At 41.6% G+C, this 24,769-nt stretch overlaps 2 protein-coding genes across 4 annotated transcripts in view; one reads left to right on the top strand and one right to left on the bottom strand.

Annotated features, from left to right (window-relative positions):
• Nucleotides 1-24,769, top strand: part of SLC9A7 (solute carrier family 9 member A7) — a 182,392-nt gene that overhangs the window by 135,462 nt on the left and 22,161 nt on the right. For 2 of the 3 annotated variants that reach the window (XM_027535150.1, XM_027535148.1), the window contains 3 exons: nt 2,254-2,407; nt 12,391-12,450; nt 20,949-21,012. In XM_027535150.1, coding sequence (XP_027390951.1) covers nt 2,254-2,407; nt 12,391-12,450; nt 20,949-21,012 — 278 coding nt within the window. The remainder of the gene's footprint in view (nt 1-2,253; nt 2,408-12,390; nt 12,451-20,948; nt 21,013-24,769) is intronic. The other variant, XM_027535149.1, reaches the window with a different exon arrangement.
• CHST7 (carbohydrate sulfotransferase 7) overlaps nt 1-24,769 on the bottom strand; it is a 78,667-nt gene that overhangs the window by 4,434 nt on the left and 49,464 nt on the right. The gene's annotated exons all lie outside the window — the stretch shown is intronic.

Genomic DNA, 24,769 nt, shown 5'->3' on the forward strand with positions numbered 1-24,769 from the left:
AGTTGCATGTGAATCACCTATTCGGCTGGTTAAAGCTGATTTTTGGGCCCTACCACCAGAGAGTGATTCTGAGGGAATGGAGTGGGCCCCAATGATTTGCAGCTGTAATGTTTTCTCATCTGTTGCTGCTGCTGATGGTGGTTTGAGGACCACACTTTGAGAATCATTGCTGGAGTCTAGACCACAGAGAAGCCCTAGTGCCATGCCAAAGAGTTGCACTTTTATTCAGGAGCATCTGGGAAACATTAGAGGCTTCTCAGGAAGGCAAGACAGAGCAGAGCCTCCATACATATGAGAAAAATGCCAGTGGAAAAGAAGAAGATGAATTGGAGATAACTTGGTCACCTAGATAAAGTGTGTTCATCATCTTCTGTGTTAAAAGACTGAGAGATACACAGTACTGTTTAAAGATATCTGCTATCAAAACTTCAAAATTATTTTCCTCAAGGCTATGAAAGAAATACCTGAGGTTCCACTTCCATATTGCCTACATTATTTACCTAATAAAGAAAAATGAAGCACACTTTATCACTCCCAGACCCTCAGGTTTTCTTCTTTGAGACAGCATCCATTTAAAGGTTGAAATATTAAGTGATGTCATAGCTGGCTGTAGGATGATCTAGATGTGTGTCAGTATTTCAATAAGACAAATTAATAGAGAACATCAACCTTGCTCTGTTTTTTAATATAACTTTTATTGAGTTGCTCCAGTGAATTGCAGTGAGGTTCTCAGATGAATGAAATCATGAAATTGTTGGGAAAAGTGGAAATATATACAAATAAATATAGTGAGTATAACTTTTCATTCTCATACTATACAGGCAGTCTTACCCATGGTGAATAGGCATTTATGCTATGTACTGTGCTTAGTGGCTCAGTCATGTCTGACTCTTTGTGACTCCATGGACTATAGCCCGCCAAGCTCCTCTATCCATGGGGATTCTCCAGGCAAGAATACTGGAGTGTGTTTCTATGCCCTCCTCCAGGGGATCTTCCCAACTGAGGGTTCGAATCCAGGTCTCCCACATTGCAAGTGGGTTCTTTACCATCTGAGCCACCAGGGAAGCCCAAGAATACTGGAATGGGTAGCCTATCCCTTCTCCAGTGGATGTTCCCAGCCCAGGAATTGAACTGGGGTCTCCTGCATTGCAGGTGCATTCTTTACCAGCTGAGCTACTAGGGAAGCTCTTATAATAGGGTACTTATATATTATACTTATTATACTTTTGATTTTTATCAATAAAATTTCATGGAAAATTTTTTTTCTCTTTTATGTACATACCTAATATCATTGATTTTTCCTCTTGGCCCACAAAGCTTAAAATATTTAGTATCTGACCCTTTATAGAAGAAGTCTTCATCTCCTGATATAGATCAGGTTATATTGTTACTTCTCTGCCTGGCTTTGCTAAGTAACTGCTGTTTTGTACATTTCACATATTCATACCTAGCCTGTATCTTAAGTTTATAATGACTATATAGCACTTGGGTAGTACTTGAATCACAGACTTGGAAAGCTTATATTATTATTTATATTTCTTTTTATTTCATGTTACTAGCAGGAGAATTCTTTCAGTAATGAAAGAGTGTTATTATTCTAAGGGGCTTCCCTGGTGGCTCAGTGGTAAAGAACCTGCCTGCCAATGAAGGAGATGGGTTCCTGGAGAAGGAAATGGCAACCCAATCCATATTCTTGCTTGGGAAATCCCATGGACAGAGGAGCCTGGCAGGCTATAGTTCATGGGGTCACAAAGTGTCAGACATGACTGAGCAACAAAACAACAACGAGGCCATATGCACATTTGGTTTGATGGGCAGTTGTATGTTTCTATTTTCTGATGAGTGGACATTGGTGCTTGAGTTTCTTGCTGATTGCCAAATACTAGCATCAGTGTGATTCCACGGGTATGGGATAAGCTTCACAGGTACTCTCAGCAGATCCAGAAAAGTTGTTAATTTAGCCACACACCAAATTAGATCCAAAACTATGGGGTATTCACATATGGGATTCTCACAATGTGCTGTACAAAACAGGGCGGTGTTTTTCTTATTGCCTTTGGGCATTTTGCAAAAGAAAACTTCAAATAGGAGGAAATCGTTTAAATTCCTTTAAGGTTCTTTCTATAGAAAACAACTTGACTTTTGAAGCATAAGCAGATACAATTTATTAGACCTGTGTGGCTAAGCAGTAGGTCTGGGGACACATTGTTATTTATCCTTAGGACAAGAGAGCTTCCTCTTTGGTCCCCACAGGCCTCAGGGGAGCGATGGCATTTGCACTGGCCATCCGAGACACGGCATCCTACGCACGCCAGATGATGTTCACGACCACTCTCCTCATCGTCTTCTTCACTGTCTGGATCATTGGTGGAGGCACGACGCCCATGTTGTCATGGCTTAATATAAGGTTGGTTTGAAACAAGGCCAGTTTTGTGTCTAACTATGTCACTATTCCCACGCAGAGGCTGCTACATACAGCTTAGCACATGAAAGCCTTTAATATTTTTTTTTGTTTTGTTTGGGGAAGGATTAAAATTTTTAAAAAATTAATAAAAATTCAGAGTATTGCATTTTCTACGAAAAAAAAATCATTAAAATGTTTGTGGGTATAAAAGCAGAGTAAGAAACAACCTGGACCTTGGTAATGCTGAGACATTAAGGCAAGAATTCAAAAAGTCTTAAAGCTACAGGACGGGGAATAGACATAGCTGCTAACAGTGTCTGGCATTTCATATTCCTCTGAAATCAAATCTACAGACTTGAAAAATAAGTTCATCAGCTGGAAGTAAGGAGAAGCAATTAGAGTTTTGTTTTAGGAGGAAACTATGCTGCTCTTCTTGCTTGCATGCACAGAAGAGGTGACATTTCCTGCATCACCCTCATTTCTTGCAGCCTCATGGACATCCCCTGCCTGTGGTTTTGTTAGCTGTGTCAGGATGGAGGAGCACTGACCCAAGTTTAAGTTTTTTTTTAAGAGCATTTGAATTCCAAGCTGTGCTTGTGAGCTGGTCCAGCATCTTACAGTAAAGAGGACATTGAAATGGGTTGAGAGACCCATACCCTAACTCTGGCCCTGGTTTAAGACAAGCTCCTCATGCCTTTGGGCCTCCATATGTCTTCACGTTAAACGAAAGTGTGCTGTCAGCTTTTCTGCAGGTCCCTTTAGCTCTGAGTGTGCTTTCTACATCATTGGAGGTGCTCTCACCACCTGCCTCAGTTTCAGATCTGCAGAGGGTAAACATGCTGGGGATGAGAAGACTCTGGTGGCACATAGGTATGAAGAATTCTCTAAAAATCCACAAGATGGCAATGTTTTTTCTTTTTTTCCTCTCTCTGCTGGCTGCTGGTTTGTGTGGAGCTGACAATTGCGGAGCACATCTAGTTTGGAGAAGAAAGAACCAACAAGGATCTTGCAGTGATCCTTGGGGTCAGGGAGAAAACGGGTTTGAGAGAATAGTCTTTCCCCTCTGGAACTTTTATATTGATGGGAGGCAGGGGTTGCTGGGCATGGCCACCATTGGTTGTCACCAGGAGTTGTTGGTGCTGGCTGCACCATTTCTGAGCTACCATGTCCTAGCCTCAGATCTGGGTGGGTCTGCAGAACCTGGGTGGACTTATCAGTAAGAGTCTTCTAATAGCTAAAACTTGTGCTGCAGCTGTTTTTTGAGATGCCAACACTTACATTAAGAAATTCCGCATAGCATTCCTATAAGGGAGCTAATACTATTATGTTCATTTTAGAGCTGAGGAAACTGAGACATAGAGCAGTAACTTGCCCAAGGTCACAAAGCTGTAAGTGAACAAGCTGGGATTTGAACCCTGGCGTGCTCTTCACTACTGTACTATACTGCCCAAAAGGCTTGCTGTGTTAGTGACTGTTTTTGTGTTGGAAAATCTGGGATGATTAGAATTTCAGTTTCTTGGTATGAATCTCAAGAGTCATATGAAGGAAAATAGTTCATCTATGGAAATAGAAATCTGAAGAAGAAAACGTACAAATTTTTGGCTTTAAACTTGAGATATAAGATGGTACCATCTCTGTTCTGTGTAGCAAAATAAGAGCAAAAAATGGTTTACCCTGCACACAGTTGAGAATCTGCATTTGGTGACCTCTCTGTGATTACTTCCTGCTCCAGTTTACCTTGTCACCCAGTAGATGCCCTAGATGCTCAGAGCCAGGTTAAATCACGTTTTTCAGGCTATTTCATAAGTTCCTTTTGTGATGACCCCACCTATCATTATATATAGGACCAAATAATTATCCATTGAGAGTAGAGAGTTGACTTTTGACATTTTGCCCATTCTCAAACCCACTTCAAAAAGTGGGCCATTGAAATAGTCCTGCCCAGAGCTGAGAGCATGGGCCTCTTTCCCTGAGGCACACAAGCTGTATATGTACACATATAATAATTGGATTGTTGTGAAAATATTATAGTGATATATAAATTAGCACTTAAAAATAACAGCTCCTACATGGTAAAAGGTCACAAAATGACTGTGTATATGAAACATCCAATTTTTCCACATCCTTGCCAGCATTTGGTATTGATACTTTTTATTTTACCTGCTCTAATAGGTATGTGGGGATACCTCATTGTTGTCTTAATTTGCATTTCTCATGGCTAATGATGTTGAATATCTATGGTGAAATATCTGTTCAAGTTTTTTGTCTATCTTCTAGTTGTATTGTTTGTTTTTTATTGAGTTTTGCATTTGCTCTAGAAACTAGTCTGTTTTCAGATATGTGTTTTGTGAATATGTTCTCCTGCTCTGTAGCTTGTCTTTTAATCCTTTTAATAGAGTCTGTCTTAGAGCAAAACTTTTAATTTTGATGAGATGCAAGTTATCTTTTTTAAAATGCATCATGCTCTTGGTGTTAATGCCTGAGAACTCTTCATCAAGCACTAGTCCCAAAGATCTTCTATGTTAGCTTCAAAAAGACTTTTTAGTTTTATGCTTTACATTTAAATCTGTGATCCATTTTGACTTAATTTTTAATATTAGACATGAGGTTCAGGTTGAAGTTTTATTTTGTCTGTAGCTATCCAGTTGTTCCGGGCTTCCCTGGTGGCTGAGCTGGTAAAGAATTCGCCTGCAGTGTGAGAGACCTGGGTTCAATCCCTGGGTCAGGAAGGTCCCCTGGAGAAGGGAACGGCTACCCACTCCAGTATTCTGGCCTGGAGAATTCCATGGACTGTATAGTTCATGGGGTTGCAAAGAGTCAGACATGACTGAACTTTTTCTTTCACTTTCATCCAGTTGTTCCAGCATAATTTGTTAGAAAGACTATCCTTACTCCATCGAATTGTTTTTGCTCCTTTGCCAGAAATCAGTTGGTGGTATGCATGAGAGTCTGTTTCTATTTGCTCTGTTGATTTATATGTGTGTACCTCCACCAGAACCATACTGTTTTGATAACTATGATTATATGTTCAACTTGAGCATGAGGTAGAGTGGGTCCTCCCACTTTATCCTTCTTTTTCAAAATTCTCATAGCTATTCTATTTCCTTTCCATATATATTTTTTTCCTAAAAAAAATTGTGCTGGGGTTTTCAAAGAAATTGTGTTAAACCTGATTTATCAGTTTGAGGAGAATTGACATCTTTACCTTGTTGAGTCTTCCAATCCACAAACATGGCATGTTTCTCTGTTTGTTTGATCTTCTTTGATTTCTTTTATCAATATTTTATAGTTTTCATTATACAGTCTGTGCACATTTTGTTAGATTTACTTCTAAGTATTTCTTCTTCTTTTTGAGCTATTTTAAATGTTATTCTATCTTCAATTTCAGTTTCCATGTGTTTATTGCCAAGATATAGAAATATAGTTGGTTTTTGTGTGTTGATCTTATATCCTGCCACCTTGCCAAATTCACATATTAGTTCTAGGAAGGTAGTTTGCAAACCGAGACGGTTTTATCTTTTCCTTTCCAACCAGTGTCCCTTTTATTTCCTTTTCTTGACTTGTTGCTCTGACTAGAGCCATCAGAACTGTGTTAAACAAGAGTGACATGAGCAGACATCCTTGCTTTGTTCCCAATTTTAAGGGGAAAGCATTCAGTCTTTCACCAATAAGTGTGATGTTAAGTCTATAGACTTTTCATAGATGTTTATCATCAACGTGAGGACGTTCGTACAGAATGCTAGTTTTCTGAGGGTTTTATAATGAACAGATGTTGAATTTTATCAAATGCTTTTTCTGTACTAGTTCATATCATTATATTTTGTTGTTGTTTAGCCTGTTAATATGGTAGATTACATTGATTAATTTTAAAATATTGAACCAGCATTGCTTCTTTAAAACTAGTCTTGCTTGTATAAATGTTTTACATATTTCTGAATTTTACAAGCTAATATTTTGTTAGGGATTTTTGTGTCTGTGTTCTTGAGGGATACTGGTCTGCAGTTTTCTTTTCTCGTATTGCCTTTAGCTGATTTGGTATCAGGGTAATCTCACCTCACAAAATGAGTTGGGGCAATTTTCTGAGTCCTCTGTTTTCTGGAATAGGTTGTGTAGAATCGTTGTTATTAATAATTCTTCTTGAAAGTTTTATGAAATTCTCTGGTGAAACCATCTGGTCCTTTAGTCTTCTTTTCCAGGAGTTTTGTTACATAAATTATGAAGCCAATATCTTTAATAGCTATAGGGATATTAAGATTATCTATTTCATATTGGTGAGTTGTGATAGTTTGTGAAATTGGTCCATCTCATCTAATTGTCATGTTTGTGTTGTTCATAGTCTAACCATATTGTTGTTTTGGTGTCTGTGAGATCTATAGTGATATCCCGTGTTTCATTCATGATATTGGTAATTCATATCTTCTCTCTTTGTATCTTTCAGTCTTGTTAGGGTTTTGTCAATTTTAATGATTCTTTTAAAGAACTAGCTTTTTACTTCATTGATTTTCTGTATTGTTTTTCTGTTTTCAATTTCATTGATTTCTGCTTCTATCTTTATTAGTTCCTTCTTTCTACCCAACTCTACCTGGATAGTGTAATGAAGCAAATTGTACTATCGGTAAAAAATACATATGGTGTCAGTTCATTACATTTTTCCAGATGTATATAAATAGTGATTATGTAGGAGACAGAAACTGACATTTGCAGTGATTACATCAAAACAAAGTCCCCCAGGAATAAGGTAATGAGACTGATTGGTTTTTCTGGCTTGTGGCTTATGGTGTTAATGACCACGAATCATTTATGTGAAACAGGTTCTATTTCTAAAATAATTCAGAAATCCCCTGAAGTTCAGGGTGGTGTTTTGAGCTCTATGACCTCAGTGAGATCAATAGCAAGTTGTTTCTTACTTCCCCAGGCTGTTGACAGAGGTCCTGATAAGGTACTTAGTGGGTTCTCAGAAGTCCAGAAGCCCAGGGTAGGACATGGAGTTAACAATGACTTTTAACAAAGCTAGTGGAGGTGATGGAATTCCAGTTGAGCTATTTCAAATCCTGAAAGATGATGCTGTGAAAGTGCTGCATTCAATGTGCCAACAAATTTGGAAAACTCAGCAGTGGCCACAGGACTGGAAAAGGTCAGTTTTCATTCCAATCCCAAAGAAAGGCAATGCCAAAGAATGCTCAAACTACCACACAATTGCACTCATCTCACACGCTAGTAATGTAATGCTCAAAATTCTCCAAGCCAGGCTTCAGCAATACGTGAACCGTGAACTTCCACATGTTCAAGCTGGTTTTAGAAAAGGCAGAGGAACCAGAGATCAAATTGCCAACATCTGCTGGATCATCGAAAAAGCAAGAGAGTTCCAGGAAAACATCTATTTCTGCTTTATTGACTGCCAAAGCCTTTGACTGTGTGGATCACAATAAACTGTGGAAAATTCTGAAAGAGATGGGAATACCAGACCACCTGACCTGCCTCTTGAGAAATCTGTATGCAGGTCAGGAAGCAACAGTTAGAACTGGACATGGAACAACAGACTGGTTCCAAATAGGAAAAGGAGTACATCAAGGCTGTATATTGTCACCCTGCTCATTTAACTTATATGCAGAGTACATCATGAGAAACACTGGGCAGGAAGAAACACAAGCTGGAATCAAGATTGCCGGGAGAAATATCAATAACCTCAGATATGCAGATGACACCACCGTTATGGCAGAAAGTGAACAGGAACTAAAAAGCCTCTTGATGAAAGTCAAAGAGGAGCGTGAAAAAGTTGGCTTAAAGCTCAACATTCAGAAAACGAAGATCATGGCATCTGGTCCCATCACTTCATGGGAAATAGATGGGGGAACAGTGGAAACAGTGTCAGACTTTATTTTTTGGGGCTCCAAAATCACTGCAGATGGTGACTGCAGCCATGAAATTAAAAGACGCTTACTCTTTGTAAGGAAAGTTATGACTAACCTAGACAGCATATTCAAAAGCAGAGACATTACTTTGCCAACAAAGGTCCGTCTAGTCAAGGCTATGGTTTTTCCAGTGGTCATGTGTGGATGTGAGAGTTGAACTATAAAGAAAGCTGAGCACCAAAGAATTGATGCTTTTGAACAGTGGTGTTGAAGAAGACTCTTGAGAGTCCCTTGGACTGCAAGGAGATCCAACCAGTCCATTCTGAAGGAGATCAGTCCTGGGTGTTCTTTGGAAGGACTGATGCTAAAGCTGAAACTCCAATACTTTGGCCACCTCATGCGAAGAGTTGACTCATTGGAAAAGTCTCTGATGCTGGGAGGGATTGGGAGGAGGAGAAGAAAGGTACGACAGAGGATGAAATGGCTGGATGGCATCACTGACTCGATGGACATGAGTTTGAGTGAACTCTGGGAGATGGTGATGGACAGGGAGGCCTAGCGTGCTGTGATTCATGGGGTTGCAAAGAGTCAGACACGACTGAGTGAACTGAACTGAACTGAATTTGTAGTCTCTGTATAATATAAAATGAATATATCCACAAATACAGAACCAGGTCACTGCCTTCCAGAAATCCAACTTGTGTTTTTAAATTAGAATTTTATGATTGTTATTTTATTTTATTATTATTTTAAACCATTTTTAAAAATTGAAATATAGTTAATCTATGATGTGTTAGTTTCAGTTGTACAGCAAAGTGATTCAGATACATACATAAACACACACAGACTTTTCAAGTTCTTTTACATTATAGTTTATTATAAGATACTGAATATAGTTCCCTGTACTATTCAGTAGGACCTTGTTGTTTATCTATTTTATATATAGTAGTGTGTATGTTAATCCTAAACTCCTATCCTCCCATCCCCACTGTCCCCTTTGGTAACCATAAGTTTGTTTTCTATGTCTGTGATTCTGTTTCTGTTCTGTAAATAAGTTCACTTATATCATTTTTTGAAATTCTACATATAAGTGGTATTATATGATATTTGTCTGACTTACTTCTCTTAATATGATAATCTCTGTGTCCATCCATGTTGCTGCAAATGGCATTTTTCATTCTTTTTTATGGCTGAGTAATATTTTGATGTGTGTGTGCATGAGAGAGAGAGAGAGAGACATCTTCTTTATCCATTCCTCTGTTGATGGACATTTAGGTTGCTTCCTTGTCTTGGCTCTTGTAAATAGTGCTGCGTGAACACTGGGGTGCATGTATCTTTTCTAATTAGAGTTTTCTCTGAATATATGCCCAAGAGTGGGATTGCTGGATTATATGGTAGTTCTATTTTTAGCTTTTAAGGAACCTCTATACTGTTTTCCATAGTGGCTGCACCAATTAATATTCCCACCAACACTGTAGGAAAAGAAAGTGAAGTCGCTCAGTTGTGTCCGACTCTTTGCGACCCTATGGACTGTAGCCTACCAGCCTTCTCCGTCCATGGGATTTTCCAGGCAAGAGTACTGGAGAGGGTTGCCATGCCCTTCTCCAGGGGATCTTCCCAACCCAGGGATCGAACCCAGGTCTCTCGCATTGCAGGCAGAGGCTTTTTACCCTCTGAGCCACCACGCTGTAGCAGAGTTCCCTTTTCTCCACACCCTCTCTAGCATTCATTGTTTGTAGACTTTTTAATGATGGCCATTCTGACCAATGTGAGGTGATACTTCATTGTAGTTTTGATTTGCACTTTTCTAATAATTAGCGATATTGAGCATGTATTTGCTATTTTAAAACTTGATGACAAAATTCCCAAATTGCTTTCTGGTAGTAAACTACTACATGGGGGCTTCCCCAATGGCTCAGCTGTAAAGATTCTGACTGAAATGCAGGAGACACAGGAAACTCAGGTTTGATCCCTGGATTGGGAAGATCCCCTAAAGGAGGAAATGGCAACCCACTCCAGTATTCTTGCCTGGAAAATCCTATGAAAAGAGGAGCCTGGTGGGTACAGTCCATGGGGTTGCAAAGAGTCGGACACAACTGAGCAATAAACTGTGTAATCTTTTTTTTAGTCTCTTGAGCAAGTGTTGTTATTCACAAAGGTGTAATTTTGGCAACTTCAAAAAACCATCAGATGAGCAGACTCAGCAGATGAGCCTTGTATATGTCCTGAGCACATTTTGGTGACGTGGTGGCCATCCTCTTGGAAGGCCCAGCTTCAAGTGACATGCCCATGAAGGGGTGGTGGTGATAGGGGAATCAGTGACATACACCCAGGCAGCCAAAGGAACAGGAAAACCTTCATACCCCAGAGTGCAGCAATACAGTCACTAAGGGACAGGTAGGGACACTCTGCTAGGTATAATCCTGTCACACTGAGAGTTTAAGATAAAGCTCTGTGTAAGATAACTTAAGGAATAAAGGCAAGGAGAAGCTCTGAGCTCTTTATGTAATATCCTTTGCAACTGGATATTTTAAAAGAATTTAAAGATGCCACCTTATAGTCAAAGGCAATAGCCTGTAAGTTGTAGCACTGTGGCTCTGGGTCTAACAGCCTCAGTTGCAATCTTGGTTCCACCGTTTTCTGCCTTTGTGACCTTGGGCAACTTCGTAACCTCTCTGACTCTCAGTTTCCTCACCAGGTAATGGGGATAACAATGGTGTGAACATAAAATGTGACACTAAATAAATGTGATAAAGAGTTCTCCCATTAAATGTACCATCTGGCATATGGAAAACGTTTAGTATATTTTAGCTATAATATTATCGTTAGTAATCATAGCATTAGAACTACTGCTAGTACTATTACTAGTGCATTTTGCATTAATGGAATCCAGCTTGCTTTTCTGAAATTTGTTATAGCTTTTTGATACTACAGTAATATATAAAGTCTGATTTAAGTCACATTCCCAACATGTGCCTAATTAAAAGTACCACCTTAAGAAGCATCATGTTCTCACTTGTATATTTCAGTGTATATTAGTAGCATGAGAATTTGGGCACTCTCTAGCACAGTGTCTCTCAACCTTTTTTTTCATCACTGTTCCTCTGAGGAGCCTTTAAAGATGTTCTTTTAATCTGTCTCTTCCATTGATTTTTTTTTTGATTTTTTTTTTTTTTTTACTACAACAGATCTATATATCTGTTTATGTACTATGGAACTTTAGAGGGCTATAAACCACTATAATATCTAAAAAAATTTTTGTCCCTAAATGACAGATTTTCATGCCCCTGGAGGCTGTATCACCCCCCATTGAGAATGCAAGATTTAGTGCAGAGGTTCTCACCTTCGGGCATTTTTGCCCTCTCAGGGGACATTTGGCAATGTCTGGAGACATTTCTGGTTGCTTCAACTGGAGGAAGGTGCTACTGGTGGTATCTTGCAGGTAAAAGCCAGGGCCCAAAATGTCAGTAGTACTGAGATTGTGAAATTCTGCTCATTAGAATTATAGTAAAATTCTAATGTATTCTGAGTAACCCAGTAATTATTGAGGGAGGTGAAAATGGACTGTGTCAACTCTTGAGGCCATAAGATAAAGAAAATAGCAGAAGTTGGGTTCTTGACCTTTAGGTTGAACCCATGAATAATGTGATTACTTGTAGGAAAAAAGGCCATTTTGTTTTCCGTTGTTGCTGTTTTCAGTAATTTTGTGTTCTTTGCTCTTCCTGTCAAATATGTGTAAAAGTGTGTATAAACACTTCAAATATATGTCAATAGCTTTCTCTTTTCTAGTTTTTGTATGGATGTGTCTTGCATTGTGAAACAGATAAATTTGTGAAAAGTAGTTTGAAGTCATTTTCTATGAGTTGTGTTTTTCCCCCTGATTTCATTGTATTTTGAGAGGCTTCATTCCTAATCAATCCTCATTTGACCTGGCTTCTAACATTGTTTCTTTCTACATAAATTTGGCACCCTCTCTGGGTTTCAGAGAATGGGGACAATTTATGAGAGGGTACAAATTTATGTGTAAAGTGAGATGCCCTGGTCTTTGATGGATGTGGTCCAGGTCACGTGCCCAGAGCCCCTGGCTCCCCTGTGGTCCCTGTCACACTCATGTTCCCTTCTTCTGCTGCCCAGAGTTGGCATCGAGGAGCCCTCCGAAGAGGACCAGAACGAACACCGCTGGCAGTACTTCAGGTGACATAAGGGCATCCTCAGAAGCAAATTAACCAGGCCTGGCTTTTTTTCCCCCTCTCTCTAACCTGAGATGTTTCTCTTTATGCTATTGGTCTCTTTCTTTCTTCCTGTGGGCACCAGTCCCTTGCCCCTTAAGGGGCAAGAGGTCTGGTCAAGTCTGGTCGTTCTACCCTTCTCTGAGTTGATTGATGTGTTGGTGTTCCTGAAAGTCTGTCCCCTTCCTCCCCATTTTGGACAGTTTTTGTCAGCACCAAAGCCAGAGTTGATGAGTAGCTGCTTGACAGCTGAGCTTTGTGTTAAGAGTAGCCCATTTTCAGAGCCACAAACATTTTCCCCACAAAATCCTGCTTGTGATCTAGTAAATAAGCCTTTTAAGTCATAAAGAGTACTCGAATTTTGTATTTCAGCCATGATTTGGATATGGTTTACATCAGCTTAATTAATAAGCACTGATGCCATTTTAGTTTTGAAGTATAGATTTTTAAATTGTACCTAACCATGGTGAATCAGAAGATACAAAAACAGATTAAAAAAAAAAAAAACAGAAGATCATGAAAGACTTTTCTAATGCAATTTGTTTCTCAGTGACCAAATTTATGACAGATTATGCTTAAGGGTGGTGATATTGGGCAATCAGAGTAAAGACTTTAATATTTCTTCTTCCCTTATGGACCTTTTACTGGCATTCTTTCTTCCTGATCTGATTCTGGGTGCTGGTAGATAAAGCAAATGCAAAATAGCTTTGAAGTCTGTTCTTCTTGTGAAAGTGTTTTACTCTCTGAGGACAGTGGTGAAAGCAACAGTACCTGTCATGGGGCATGAATTTTGGGACATTGCCAGGCCCCAGATGTGAACTGTTAATGACATGTATACAATTAATTGAAGCATTTAAGATCTCTGGATTCACATTTTTTTTCCTAAAATACACACACAAAGATGTTCATATTAGAGTCCTGACTGTAGGTACCAGTTAAGTTTCAGAGGAAACCCTTTTCTTTGAAATATCCAACCTTCAAGGAGGAAGGCCCTTCCAGCAAAGTATGTTATTACACTTGGAACATGAGAGAGTTCAGATTCTGATCAATTGTTTAAGATTTGATATGAATGCATATGTCTCATATTCCCCAAATTTATTTAGGACCTCAGCCATTCAAATTTTAAAAAACCCGTCTATTGATTAAAATAGAATGCTTCTAAAATTTCTGAGATTTTGTGGCATTTTATGTGGTGGTTAATCAGAATATACATATATCAAAAGGGAAATTATTCATATTCTATATCTATTCATTCTGGAATGAGCACATCAGTGTGATTGCTTTTTTTCTCATTTGGTATGGGATTACCACATTTGTCTCATTCTTAATGAAAATAAGGATAATTCAGTTCATTCTGGAAAGAAAGACTATTGTATGTCGTCAGATGAACTCAACCCTGATGTATCAGGGGACTGCTAAAATATGATGTAATAAACCAGCACAAAAGTTTTAGATTTATACAGTGGCCTAAATCAAAAGCATTATAATAGGTAAGGAGGGAAATGTATATTGTGGACAGTTGCCTGAAACTAGGAATTTCAGAAAGTTAGAGAACCCCAAGTCTTCTGAGGCATTATACTTTAAATAATGTACCTGATCTTTCTTGCTACTCAGCACACCACCACACGCCCTGTCCCAAGGGTGAGGCCCTTTGTAGGGATCTAGTATCATCCTGGTGGATTGGTCCAAGGGTCCCTCAACCCTGCCAGAAAAGTAATCATTCAATTATCCTGAAGTAAACAGCCTTGAATGGTGAAAGAGCAGAACCCCATCTGTGTCACAAGGCTCCTGGTCTGTTTTCTTCTGGCATTTAAAACCCAGTAGTAAACCTTTCTCCTGTTCAGCACTTAAATCAGTAGCAGGGACCTCTGAGACCCTCCAATGGGCCCTCCTGCATTTCTCTGTCTATAGGATGGCCCTGGGGAATCTTTGGAGGCTCTGTGTGGTCAGGAGTAGGGCTGCATCTCAGGCAGGTAGTTGGTAGCAAGTGGCTACAGCAAGGATCAGAGCTTCCACAGCAGAGGGAGAAAAGAACAGGAAATGGGGGTGCTGGGTAGGACTCTGCTCAGAATTGTAGGTTTCCAGGGGACATGCACAACCAGATCTGAAGATTAACCACATGTTTCAGTAACATAGAATTTTTCTCCTGCCCTTCATTTTTAAGAGAAGAAGAAGCTCAACAAAAGATTGGAGGATTTATCTGGGGGAAAAAACATGTAATTGCTAGACTCTGTATCTACCTGTTTACCTATTTTAGCACCTTATGTCCATGAATCTTTACAATTTGTTGTTTTTAGACCCTGGACTAATATGAGATCCTGAATCATCATTATTAGTAAGTTAGATTAAATCAGAGAGACAGAAATAGTACTCATGTATCAATATTTGTGAAACGTTTTCACTAAAGATATAATTAAATGTTTGTTTTAAATTGTGGAAAATTTTAAATCTGCAAAAAAGCACTGAATATCCAAGTTCTAACCTGAATACACCAATTGTTAACATTCTGTCATTTTCTTCTTTCTCTTTCTCTCAGCCATTTCAGAGTGCTTCAGAGTACATTATAGACATCATGACTTTCTGCCCCTAAAATACTTCAGCATGTATCCCTTAGGAACCTAATCTTCTCATGATCACAATACTTTTAGTAACACAAATTTTATACACACATGTAGGATCCAGGATCCAATCAAAGTTTCCTTTGGCTGTCATCTCTTTTTTTGTTTTCTTTTTTAAAAAAATTCAGGCCCATGGTGGCTCTCTGCCCTATTCCTCTGACTGACTTGGTTGTCATCTCTTTAGTCCTTTAATTGAGGATAATCCTACACTCTTCCTTTTGATCGCTTATGACATTGAGGTTTTTTTTTTTTATTTTTTATTTTTTAAGGTTTTCCAGGATAATTGTCTTGCATTCAGTTCAGTTCAGTTCAGTCACTCAGTTGTGTCTGACTCTTTGCGACCCCATGAACCGCAGCACACCAGGCCTCCCTGTCCATCACCAACTCCCGGAGTCTACCCAAACCCATGTCCATCGAGTTGGTGATGCCATCCAACCATCTTATCCTCTGTCGTCCCCTTCTCCTCCTGCCCTCAATCTTTCCCAGCATCAGGGTCTTTTCCAATGAGTCAGATCCTCGCATCAGGTGGCCAAAGTATTGGAGTTTCAGCTTCAACATCAGTCCTTCCAATGAACACCCAGGACTGATCTCCTTTAGGATGGACTGGTTGGATCTCCTTGCAATCCAAGGGACTCTCAAGAGTCTTCTCCAACATCACAGTTCAAAAGCATCAATTCTTTGGTGCTCAGCTTTCTTTACAGTCCAACTCTCACATCCATACATGACACTGGAAAAACCATAGCCTTGACTAGACGGACCTTTGTTGGCAAAGTAATGTCTCTGCTTTTTAATATGCTGTCTAGGTTGGTCATAACTTTTCTTCCAAGGAGTAGCGTCTTTTCATTTCATGCCTGTAATCACCATCTGCAGTGATTTTGGAGCCCAGAAAAATAAAGTCAGCCACTGTTTCCACTGTTTCCCCATCTATTTCCCATGAAGTGATGGGACCAGATGCCATGATCTTAGTTTTCTGAATATTGAGCTTTAAGCCAACTTTTTCACTCTCCTCTTTGACTTTCATCAAGAGGTCCTTCACTTTCTGCCATAATGGTGGTGTCATCTGCATATCTGAGGTTATTGATATTTCTCCCTACAATCTTGATTGCAGCATGTGCTTCCTCCAGCCCAGCGTTTCTCATGATGTACTCTGCATATAAGTTACATAAGCAGTGTGACAATATACAGCCTTGATGTACTCCTTTTCCTATTTGGAACCAGTCTGTTGTTCCATGTCCAGTTCTAACTGTTGCTTCCTGCCCTGCATACAGGTTTCTCAAGAGGTCAGGTGGTCTGGTATTCCCATCTCTTTCAGAATTTTCCATAGTTTATTGTGATCCATGCGGTCAAAGGCTTTGGCATAGTCAATAAAGCGGAAATAGATGTTTTTCTGGAACTCTCTTGTTTTTCCCATGATCCAGCAGATGTTGGCAATTTGATCTCTGGTTCCTCTGCCTTTTCTAAAACCAGCTTGAACATCTGGAAGTTCATGGTTCACGTATTGCTGAAGCCTTGCTTGGAGAATTTTAAGCATCACTTTACTAGTGTGTGAAATGAATGCAATTGTGTGGTAGTTTGAGCTTTCTTTGGCATTGCCTTTCTTTGGGATTGGAATGAAAACTGACCTTTTCCAGTCCTGTGGCCACTGCTGCTCTACAATCTGGAATTTTCGGATTTGTTTTCCTCTTGACTAGAGATAGAGAATCATTTGATTTTTGGCCAAAAATAATGTAAAAGGAAGTTATGCACTTCTTGTTGCATCATATCAGGTTGTGTGTCTTGTCCAGCTGTCCCTCATTATTAGTGATGTTAAATTTGACCACTTTAGATCCCAGGTCTTGCCGCTTATAAAAGCACTGTTTTCCCTTTGTAACTAAACAAGTAACCTGTAGGGATTTCCCTGGTGGCCCAGAGATAAAGAATCTGTCTTGCAATGCAGGGGACATGGGTTTGATTCTTGGTCGGGGAACTAAGATCCCACATGCCCCAGAGCAACTGAAGCAGTGTGCTCTACAGCCCAGTACACAACAACTAGAGAAGCCCGCAGGCCACCACTAAGACCTGATGCAGCCAAATAAATATTTTTTTTTAAAGAAAGCCTTTAACATCATATGAATAGTCAGAGTCCCATCAGCCTTTTACCCATTGGTAAAATTATACTCTGATGACCTTTGCTTGAAGCAGTTATTACCCTGTGAGTGAAAAACTGGAAATTTTCTAATCCTGTTGTTCTTTTCATGTTTTTGATGATTATCTATAGAGAAGAACTTTCAGAGAGTATCAGTGTTCTTTTCTATGCTGGTGAAGTGAGATATCTCTCCAATGTCTGAGTAATCAGTTCAAACAAATTTTTATTTAATATATGTGGGACTACAGAGTTGTGTCTCTGCAGGATCCTAGCAAGAATCTCAGGTTTTATCACTGAGGTGGCAGAAGGTAACAGACAGTTGTCATTTTTTCTGTAGAGAAAACAGTGATGCTAGAGAGACAGGGCCAGAATTAGTATTGGATTGGCCAAAAAGTTTGTTCAGGTTTTTCAAAATGCAAGCAAAATTTTTGGCCAACCCAGTACTTATTCAGTTCAGTTCAGTCACTCAGTCATGTCCGACTCTTTGCGACCCCATGAATCGCAGCACGCCAGGCCTCCCTGTCCATCACCAACTCCCGGAGTTCACTCAGACTCACGTCCATCGAGTCAGTGATGCCATCCAGCCATCTCATCCTCTGTCATCCCCTTCTCCTCTTGCCCCCAATCCCTCCCAGCATCAGAGTCTTTTCCAATGAGTCAACTCTTTGCATGAGGTGGCCAAAGTACTGGAGTTTCAGCTTTAGCATCATTCCCTCCAAAGAAATCCCAGGGCTGATTTCCTTCAGAATGGACTGGTTGGATCTTGCAGTTTTAGCCACTCACCACATGTGTCTGTTTGAATTTAAATTGTAATTAATTAACATGAAATAAAAGTTAAAATGCAGTTCCTCAGTCCTATTGGTCACATTTCAACTGCACAATGGCCACATGTGGCCAGTGGCCTCCATATTGGACAGTGTATATCTAGAAGACCACCATCATTGCAAAAAGTTCTACTGAATCATGTGCATCTAGAATCACTCTCAAGTTCCCCCAAGCATAAATGTCAAGCAAGTTTGAGATGAGGTTAAGATGGGCCTAATTTTGTGAATTTATCAGTGTTTTCCAATGTTTTGTGCTCCACTGTTTGAATTCTGGCCTGGCCATGTGGGCACAGGCTAAATAGATGAATTCCTCTTACATTGCCAGGACTTGAATGAAAATAGTCCAAATCTAGTATTTATAAGTGAGCTTTCCTGGTGGCTCAGACGGTAAAGAGTCTGCCTGCAATGCAGAAGACCAGGGTTTAATCACTGGGTCAGGAAGATCCCCTGGAGGATGGCACAGCAACCCCCTCCAGTATTCTTGCCTAGAGAATTCCATGGACAGAGGAGCCTGGCGGGCTACGATTCATGGGATTGTAAAGAGTTGGTCACAACTGAGCGGACTAACACTAGTCTTTATAAGCAGTTCTTGTTAAACAATTTATTTTAGTTCTCTTCTCCTAGAAGAGGTTAGTGGAAAGAATCGAGGGGGCTAGATTTCATCTGGCAGCTTTTATTATGTGTGGTTTTGTTTTCTTCATTGTAGGACAAGGCACACTTAAGCCTCTTCTCATACCCAGAGGCTTCCTATTTCATCTAGGCTGATAAAATCCTTTTGTTTTATCTTTACTGGTGTGGAAGCCACTTATAAAGGCTAATACATCTTTTTCAGAATTCGTGGTCAAGAAAGGAGAGACGATCTGGTTGGATCTGAACTGCTGATGCTCCTGCTTCCACAATAGCCTGTCCATGGTTAGGCAGAGGGCTGCTGTGTCATGGGCATTCCGGTAGGCTGTCTGGGAGACAGACTACTGGTAACCCATGCTCTGCCCCTCTCTGAGTCTTTACTAGGAAACTCATCTAAGTAAATGAGTCTGCCATGAAGTGGCTCCATTCACCAACAGAATCCACAGAATAAGGCCTAATATTGGACTTTTAGCTGTTGATCTTACAGATGCTAACACCAGATCTTACAGGTGCTAACACCATTTAGAGGACTTTTCTCTATGAAACATTCATTAAGAGAACCTCAAAACCGGTAAGGGTTAAAGATCAACAGCTAGGAATTCAGTGTGACCTCTCCTCTGGTATGTCAGACCCTTCAGGCACACTGAGGCTCTCTTATGTGACCTCTGTGGGTAGCTAGCCCTGGTGCCTCAGAATTGGATGAATTTTGCATCCAAAAGTCTCTGAAAGGTTTGATGCTCAAAAGTCCCTGGCTAATGTCCAACTGTGAGGCCAAGCCTCTGGGCCTCAGAAAGCAGCCTGTAGACACAACAGAGTCCATTTAACTAACTACCAAAAGCCCATCAAACTTCAGGTCCCCAGGGAGGAAATCTGGTGCCAGGTACATTACAGGTTTTAACTAAGTGCTCAGAATAAGATCTGGCATTGTAGGCACTCAGTAAATATTTGCTTAATACATGAATTCATCTTGTAGTTTTTAAACTTTGCCTTCAGCAAAATATGGAGTAAATGTTCCCTTTCCTTCTGTACCTCCCTGCCTCCATCTGGGGACACAAACCTTGGCTTAGTGCTCGGCAAGCCTGGAATAAGGGTGGGTAGAGGTTGCGTTTGAGAAAGGGGTACATCTATGTTGTCTTCTATTCCTTCTTTGCATTAGTCTCACTTCTCAAGATTTATCCTGGGCATCATAGGTGGAGAAGTGGGAGGGAGAGGAGAGAAAATAAGGCACATATGGGGCTTTGCATATCTACTGTCTGTTCATTGCAGTCAGCGCCCTGGTTCCAGACTACAAATAAAACCCCTGGTCAGGGCCATTTGGCAGCACTCTTTAAACTCCGATCAGATGTGCTGAAAGCTGTGTTTCTTGTTTTCTTTTTATGATACCAGCCATTCTTTGCAATTCCTCCTCCAGGGGATCCTCCAGACCCAGGGATCAAATCCACGTCTTCTGCATTGCCAGGCTATTGTTTACCTGAGCCACCTGGGGAAGCCCCTGGAGGAAGAAATGGCAACCCACTCCAGTATTCTGGCCTGGGAAATCCCATGGACAGAAGAGCCTGGTGGGTTACAATCTGTGGGGTCGCAAAGAGTCAGACATGACTTAGCGATTGAGCACACATTCTTTGCAGTACTGGAGGGAGAAGTGAACTCCAATTGTTTCCTGGATTCCAGGACTGTTTCCTGGCATCCTTGTTTTCTCCTCCATTGCCCCCATATTATCAGTGTCATCAGTACTACTGTTCTCTGCCTTAAAATGAGGAAGTTTCAGGGATAAAGAATCAACAGATACATAGAGCAATAGTTGGTATGTTGCTGCTAAGACAATGACCCTAGTGTTTTCATGGAATTCATTATTAGTGAATTTTGCCACCTTGCTTTTTCTTTCCATCTTCAGTTATTGATCTCAAATTGTGAGTTCTCAGGTCAGGTGGAAGGGAGGAAGCAGCAGACAGGAAGAGGCAGGACCTGCCTTTGGCTACCTAGGACCGTCTGCTGCAGAAAGGCAGACAGACAGTTTCCTGCTTGTACCGTTCCCCAGAGGCCTTGCTTAAGGTGTTAGCATACAGATCGATTACCCAGCCTATCCCTGGGTGGTACGACCACTTTCTCATAATTTTCTGCATGACAGCCTTCCCCTTCTTTTAGCTAACCACTCCTTCCACCTTGGGAAGGTGGTCAGCCTCTTAGCTGCTTAACTGGCCTGGCTGCCATGGTCTAAGCTAACACTCTATGTTTTTCTCTCCTTGTCTTTCTCCCTGATGACTTACAGAGTTGGTGTTGACCCAGACCAAGACCCACCACCCAACAATGACAGCTTCCAAGTCTTACAAGGGGTAAGTCACAAAAGATGCTTCTTTGTGGGAAGGTGTTATTAAAAATAGCTAGAATTTATTTGAGCATTTACTACATGCCAAGCAGTTTACATGGATTCCCTCATTGTGATCTTGAGAACAACTTTATGAAGTAGGAACTGTTATGCCCAGGTTACAGATTAGAAGTTGAAGTTTGAGAGTTAAAGTGTGTCTCTGTGGTCAGACAATTTGAAAATGATGGAGCCAGGATTTGACTCCAGAGTCCCTGTTCTCAAACAACATATTAAGGGCCCAAAAAGAGCATCTACTGTATGACTGACTCTCCCCTTCCAAAAATGGATACATGGATACATTGGCAATTGGCTCATGATAGCTTGTTCTGGGAAGGAGAAAGATGGGATTGATTTTCCAGCCCAGGGAGCATAAGCCAGAAAGAAGGGATGCTGGGTGACGGCTGGCCCTCCTGCTCCTCCAGGGTCTGGCAGCTTCCATGGTCCCATAGTAGCAGAGCAGCAGCCCTCAGCCCCATAGGCAGTGAAATTTGCAGCAGGACTAACAGTTAAGGCTTGGGTGGGGCAGTGGCGGCAGTGTCAGCCTGGAACAGAGTGCCGAGGATGGAGGCTATAGAAGCAGTGAGGGCAAGAGCCCTGTGTCTCATCTCAGAGTTCCTGCTGCTGCAGAGAATCCTGATGGAGACTGTGCTGGGGGAGGGGGGAGAGGCATAGGCTGGCCATTGGTTTTGCCGTCGGCTCCAGTTACTCTGGCAGCATCATGAGGTGCCCCAAATGTGGGAAAGTGGACAACAATTTCTCATCCACATGCGTTGTCTAGGTCAGGAATTTGCAAGGGGCGTAGTAGGGACAGCGTGCCTGTGCTCCATGAAAAAAGCTGGGGTCAGTCAACAGCTGAGGGCTAGAATCTTCCAAAGGCTTGTTCGCTCTTGTGTCTGGTAACTGGGCTGGAGGACACAGACTAGGACTGGTGAGCAGAATGCCTGTGATGGCTTCTCCTTGGCCTCGGTTGTGGGACTTCTTACCTGATGGCTCTGGCTTCCAAAAGCCCATGTCCCAGCAAGTGAGGTGGAAGCTTTCTGGCCTTTTGTGGCCTAACCTTGGGAGTCATACAACATCACTTCCAGGACTTTCTCTTGGTTACGAGTTGCTCAGGCCAGCCCAGATTCAGCGGGAAGAGATAGAGACCATCCCCTCTGGATGGAACAAGCATCAGCGAGGTGGCAGCCATGTTTTAAAGCTGGAGGAAACTACCCAGCAACACTGACCCCCTGCCTTTCATTGGACACTTTGGAAGAGTACCCTGTGGTTAAAGGTCCCATGGGACATGGAAGTGTGTGCTTTTTGGATATGGGAGTGGGAACTCATGATTTGAAATTCCAGAGGCCAAGTCAATGGCAGCAGGCACCTGGGTGGTGTCAGATGCAAGAGAGGCAATGTGTCTGGGGGCGCATGCTCAGCAAAGCAGAGGCAGAGTATCACCCCTGTTGTAGGCCTGGTGGGATGATTCTGCCTCCAGGTTTTTCCCCTTTCTCAGGCCGGCATTTCCTGGGCAGGCATGGTGGGGGAAAGGGAAGTTATGATAGGAGCAGAAATTTGCTTCCAAAATGTTTTTCTTTGGCCTGGGGAATGAAGAACTATTTTGTTCAGTGTTGAATACCCAGTACTGAGCACAGTGCCTGGCCCATGGGGTCTTGATTGGTATTTGATGGGAATATAGGGGAGCAAGAGTGGCACAGGGTATGGGAAACTCCACTGACCATGTGCAGGTATCATCTGCAAAGCCATATCAAGTGTTTGTTTTTCTTCCAGTCAGCTTTGAATCACACTCACCATTGCAGTTAATCCCAAATCGAGTTTGCATGTCTTAGATTCCCTAGGATCTTCTAAATGACTCCAGCAACCACATCAGATTTTAACAAGTCTCACAAAATGTGGTGCTGTGTTGGGCCCAGGGGTGCCACCACAGCTTTCTCTGAGGTCTTTCTCTGTATGAGGGTGGTCACAGCCTGATGGGCCATTCTTTGGTTGAGGCCCCATAAGGGACCTCTGAAAGTTCTAGGCATTTTGGGATGAACTTTCAGTGAGCTTCATTGGAGATTTGGTGCCCACTTTAATGGTGCTCCAGAAGACCTTTGTGACTATATTAGAATCGGCCATTGTGCCACTTGGTAACGTGTGGTTTCAATGAGAAGTTCCTTTGGAAAAGTTGCTATTTGACTAGAGCTTTAAGTCCCTGGTGGTTCAGATGGTAAAGAATCTCTCTGCAATGCAGGGGACGGGGGTTCAATACCTGGGTCAGGAACATCCCCTGGAGGAGGGCATGGTGACCCACTCCAATATTCTTGTCTGGGAAATCCCATGGACAGAGGAGCCTGGCAGGTTACAGTCCATAGGGTCACAAAGAGTTGGACACAACTGAGTAACTAATGCTTTGACTTTCACTTTAAGGACTTTAGAAAGTAGGAGTTCAGGAACTGTGCCTCTTGCAGCTAACTTAGAATCTAACAGTTTGGGTATCTCCAAACTTGGACCTGAGGAAAGCTGGGTGAAATCCGTAATGGACATCCTCATTTCACTGAAAGGAAAATAATGGCTGTGGTAGGATACACCACATCCTGCCTAGACCTGTGGCTAGTCAAGATTAATTTTGTAAGAAAAGCAGGTCACTACCAGCTAGATAGCCAGGGCTTGGGGCAATTTCATCTTGACAGTTCCAAACCCGTCAACACCCTTAACCAACCCCCCTACCCCACCCGCCCTTTTGCTGTTTTCAATTGCTCCTGCCTCTGGACGTAAGCATCTGTCAAAGGAAATATGTGAAATGGTTTGATTGGTTCCATGTAGCTGAACTTTGGAGAAGGCAATGGCAACCCACTCCAGTACTCTTGCCTGGAAAATCCCATAGGCGGAGAAGCCTGGTAGGCTGCAGTTCATAGGGTCACGAAGAGTCGGACATGACTGAGCGACTTCACTTTCATTTTTCACTTTCATGCACTGGACAAGGAAATGGCAATGCACTCCAGTGTTTTTGCCTGGAGAATCCCAGGGACGGGGGAGCCTGGTGGGCTGCTGTCTATGGGATCGCACAGAGTCAGACACGACTGAAGTGACTTAGCAGCAGCCGCAGCAGCAGCAGCAGCAGCAGCTGAACTTACTGTATCTCTCAGAGACACTGGGCTTGTAGCTTGACTTACTAACAGACTTGCTGTGGAAATGTTTAAAAAGCAGTGCATCCTAAGTGTTAAGGGTTTTGGCAGTGCATTTAGTTCATGCAGTGATAGCTAAGGTAGCACCCCTAGCCCCAGGGTGAGCTTGGGAGGCCATCCTTTGGGCCAGTTTTGATCACACATGTGATGGTCACTTCTGCTGCACTCCCAGTGGTGCCCCTTCAGCTGGCCCTAGTCAGGAACTGTGTCACACCTTCCCTTTAACTGGCTGCCTTCTAAGCCTCATACATATTATGCAGAAGGCCTTTTGGCTTTTTGAGTCTTTCTGTCAGATGGGGGGAAAAAAGGTGAACTTCAAGCATGGTTTCTCAGGTCACCTTCTGAAAAAATGACTCAGGCCCTCGTGCAGAAAGGGCCTCATTTCTCCACATCCTCCTGGCCTGACTGTCTTGCTCCAATAAGCCATTAACAATAGGGCTGGGAGCACTCAGTGGTCATGAGAAACCAGTAAAACAGAGAAGTAAATGGTCTTCTCATTTTTGGGTGAAACCCTGGGTTCTCGCAGCTTCCCCTGAACTGGATCCAGGTCACATGCTC

This window comes from Bos indicus x Bos taurus, chromosome X (assembly GCF_003369695.1).
Source record: "Bos indicus x Bos taurus breed Angus x Brahman F1 hybrid chromosome X, Bos_hybrid_MaternalHap_v2.0, whole genome shotgun sequence".
Classification (NCBI taxonomy): domain Eukaryota; kingdom Metazoa; phylum Chordata; class Mammalia; order Artiodactyla; family Bovidae; genus Bos; species Bos indicus x Bos taurus.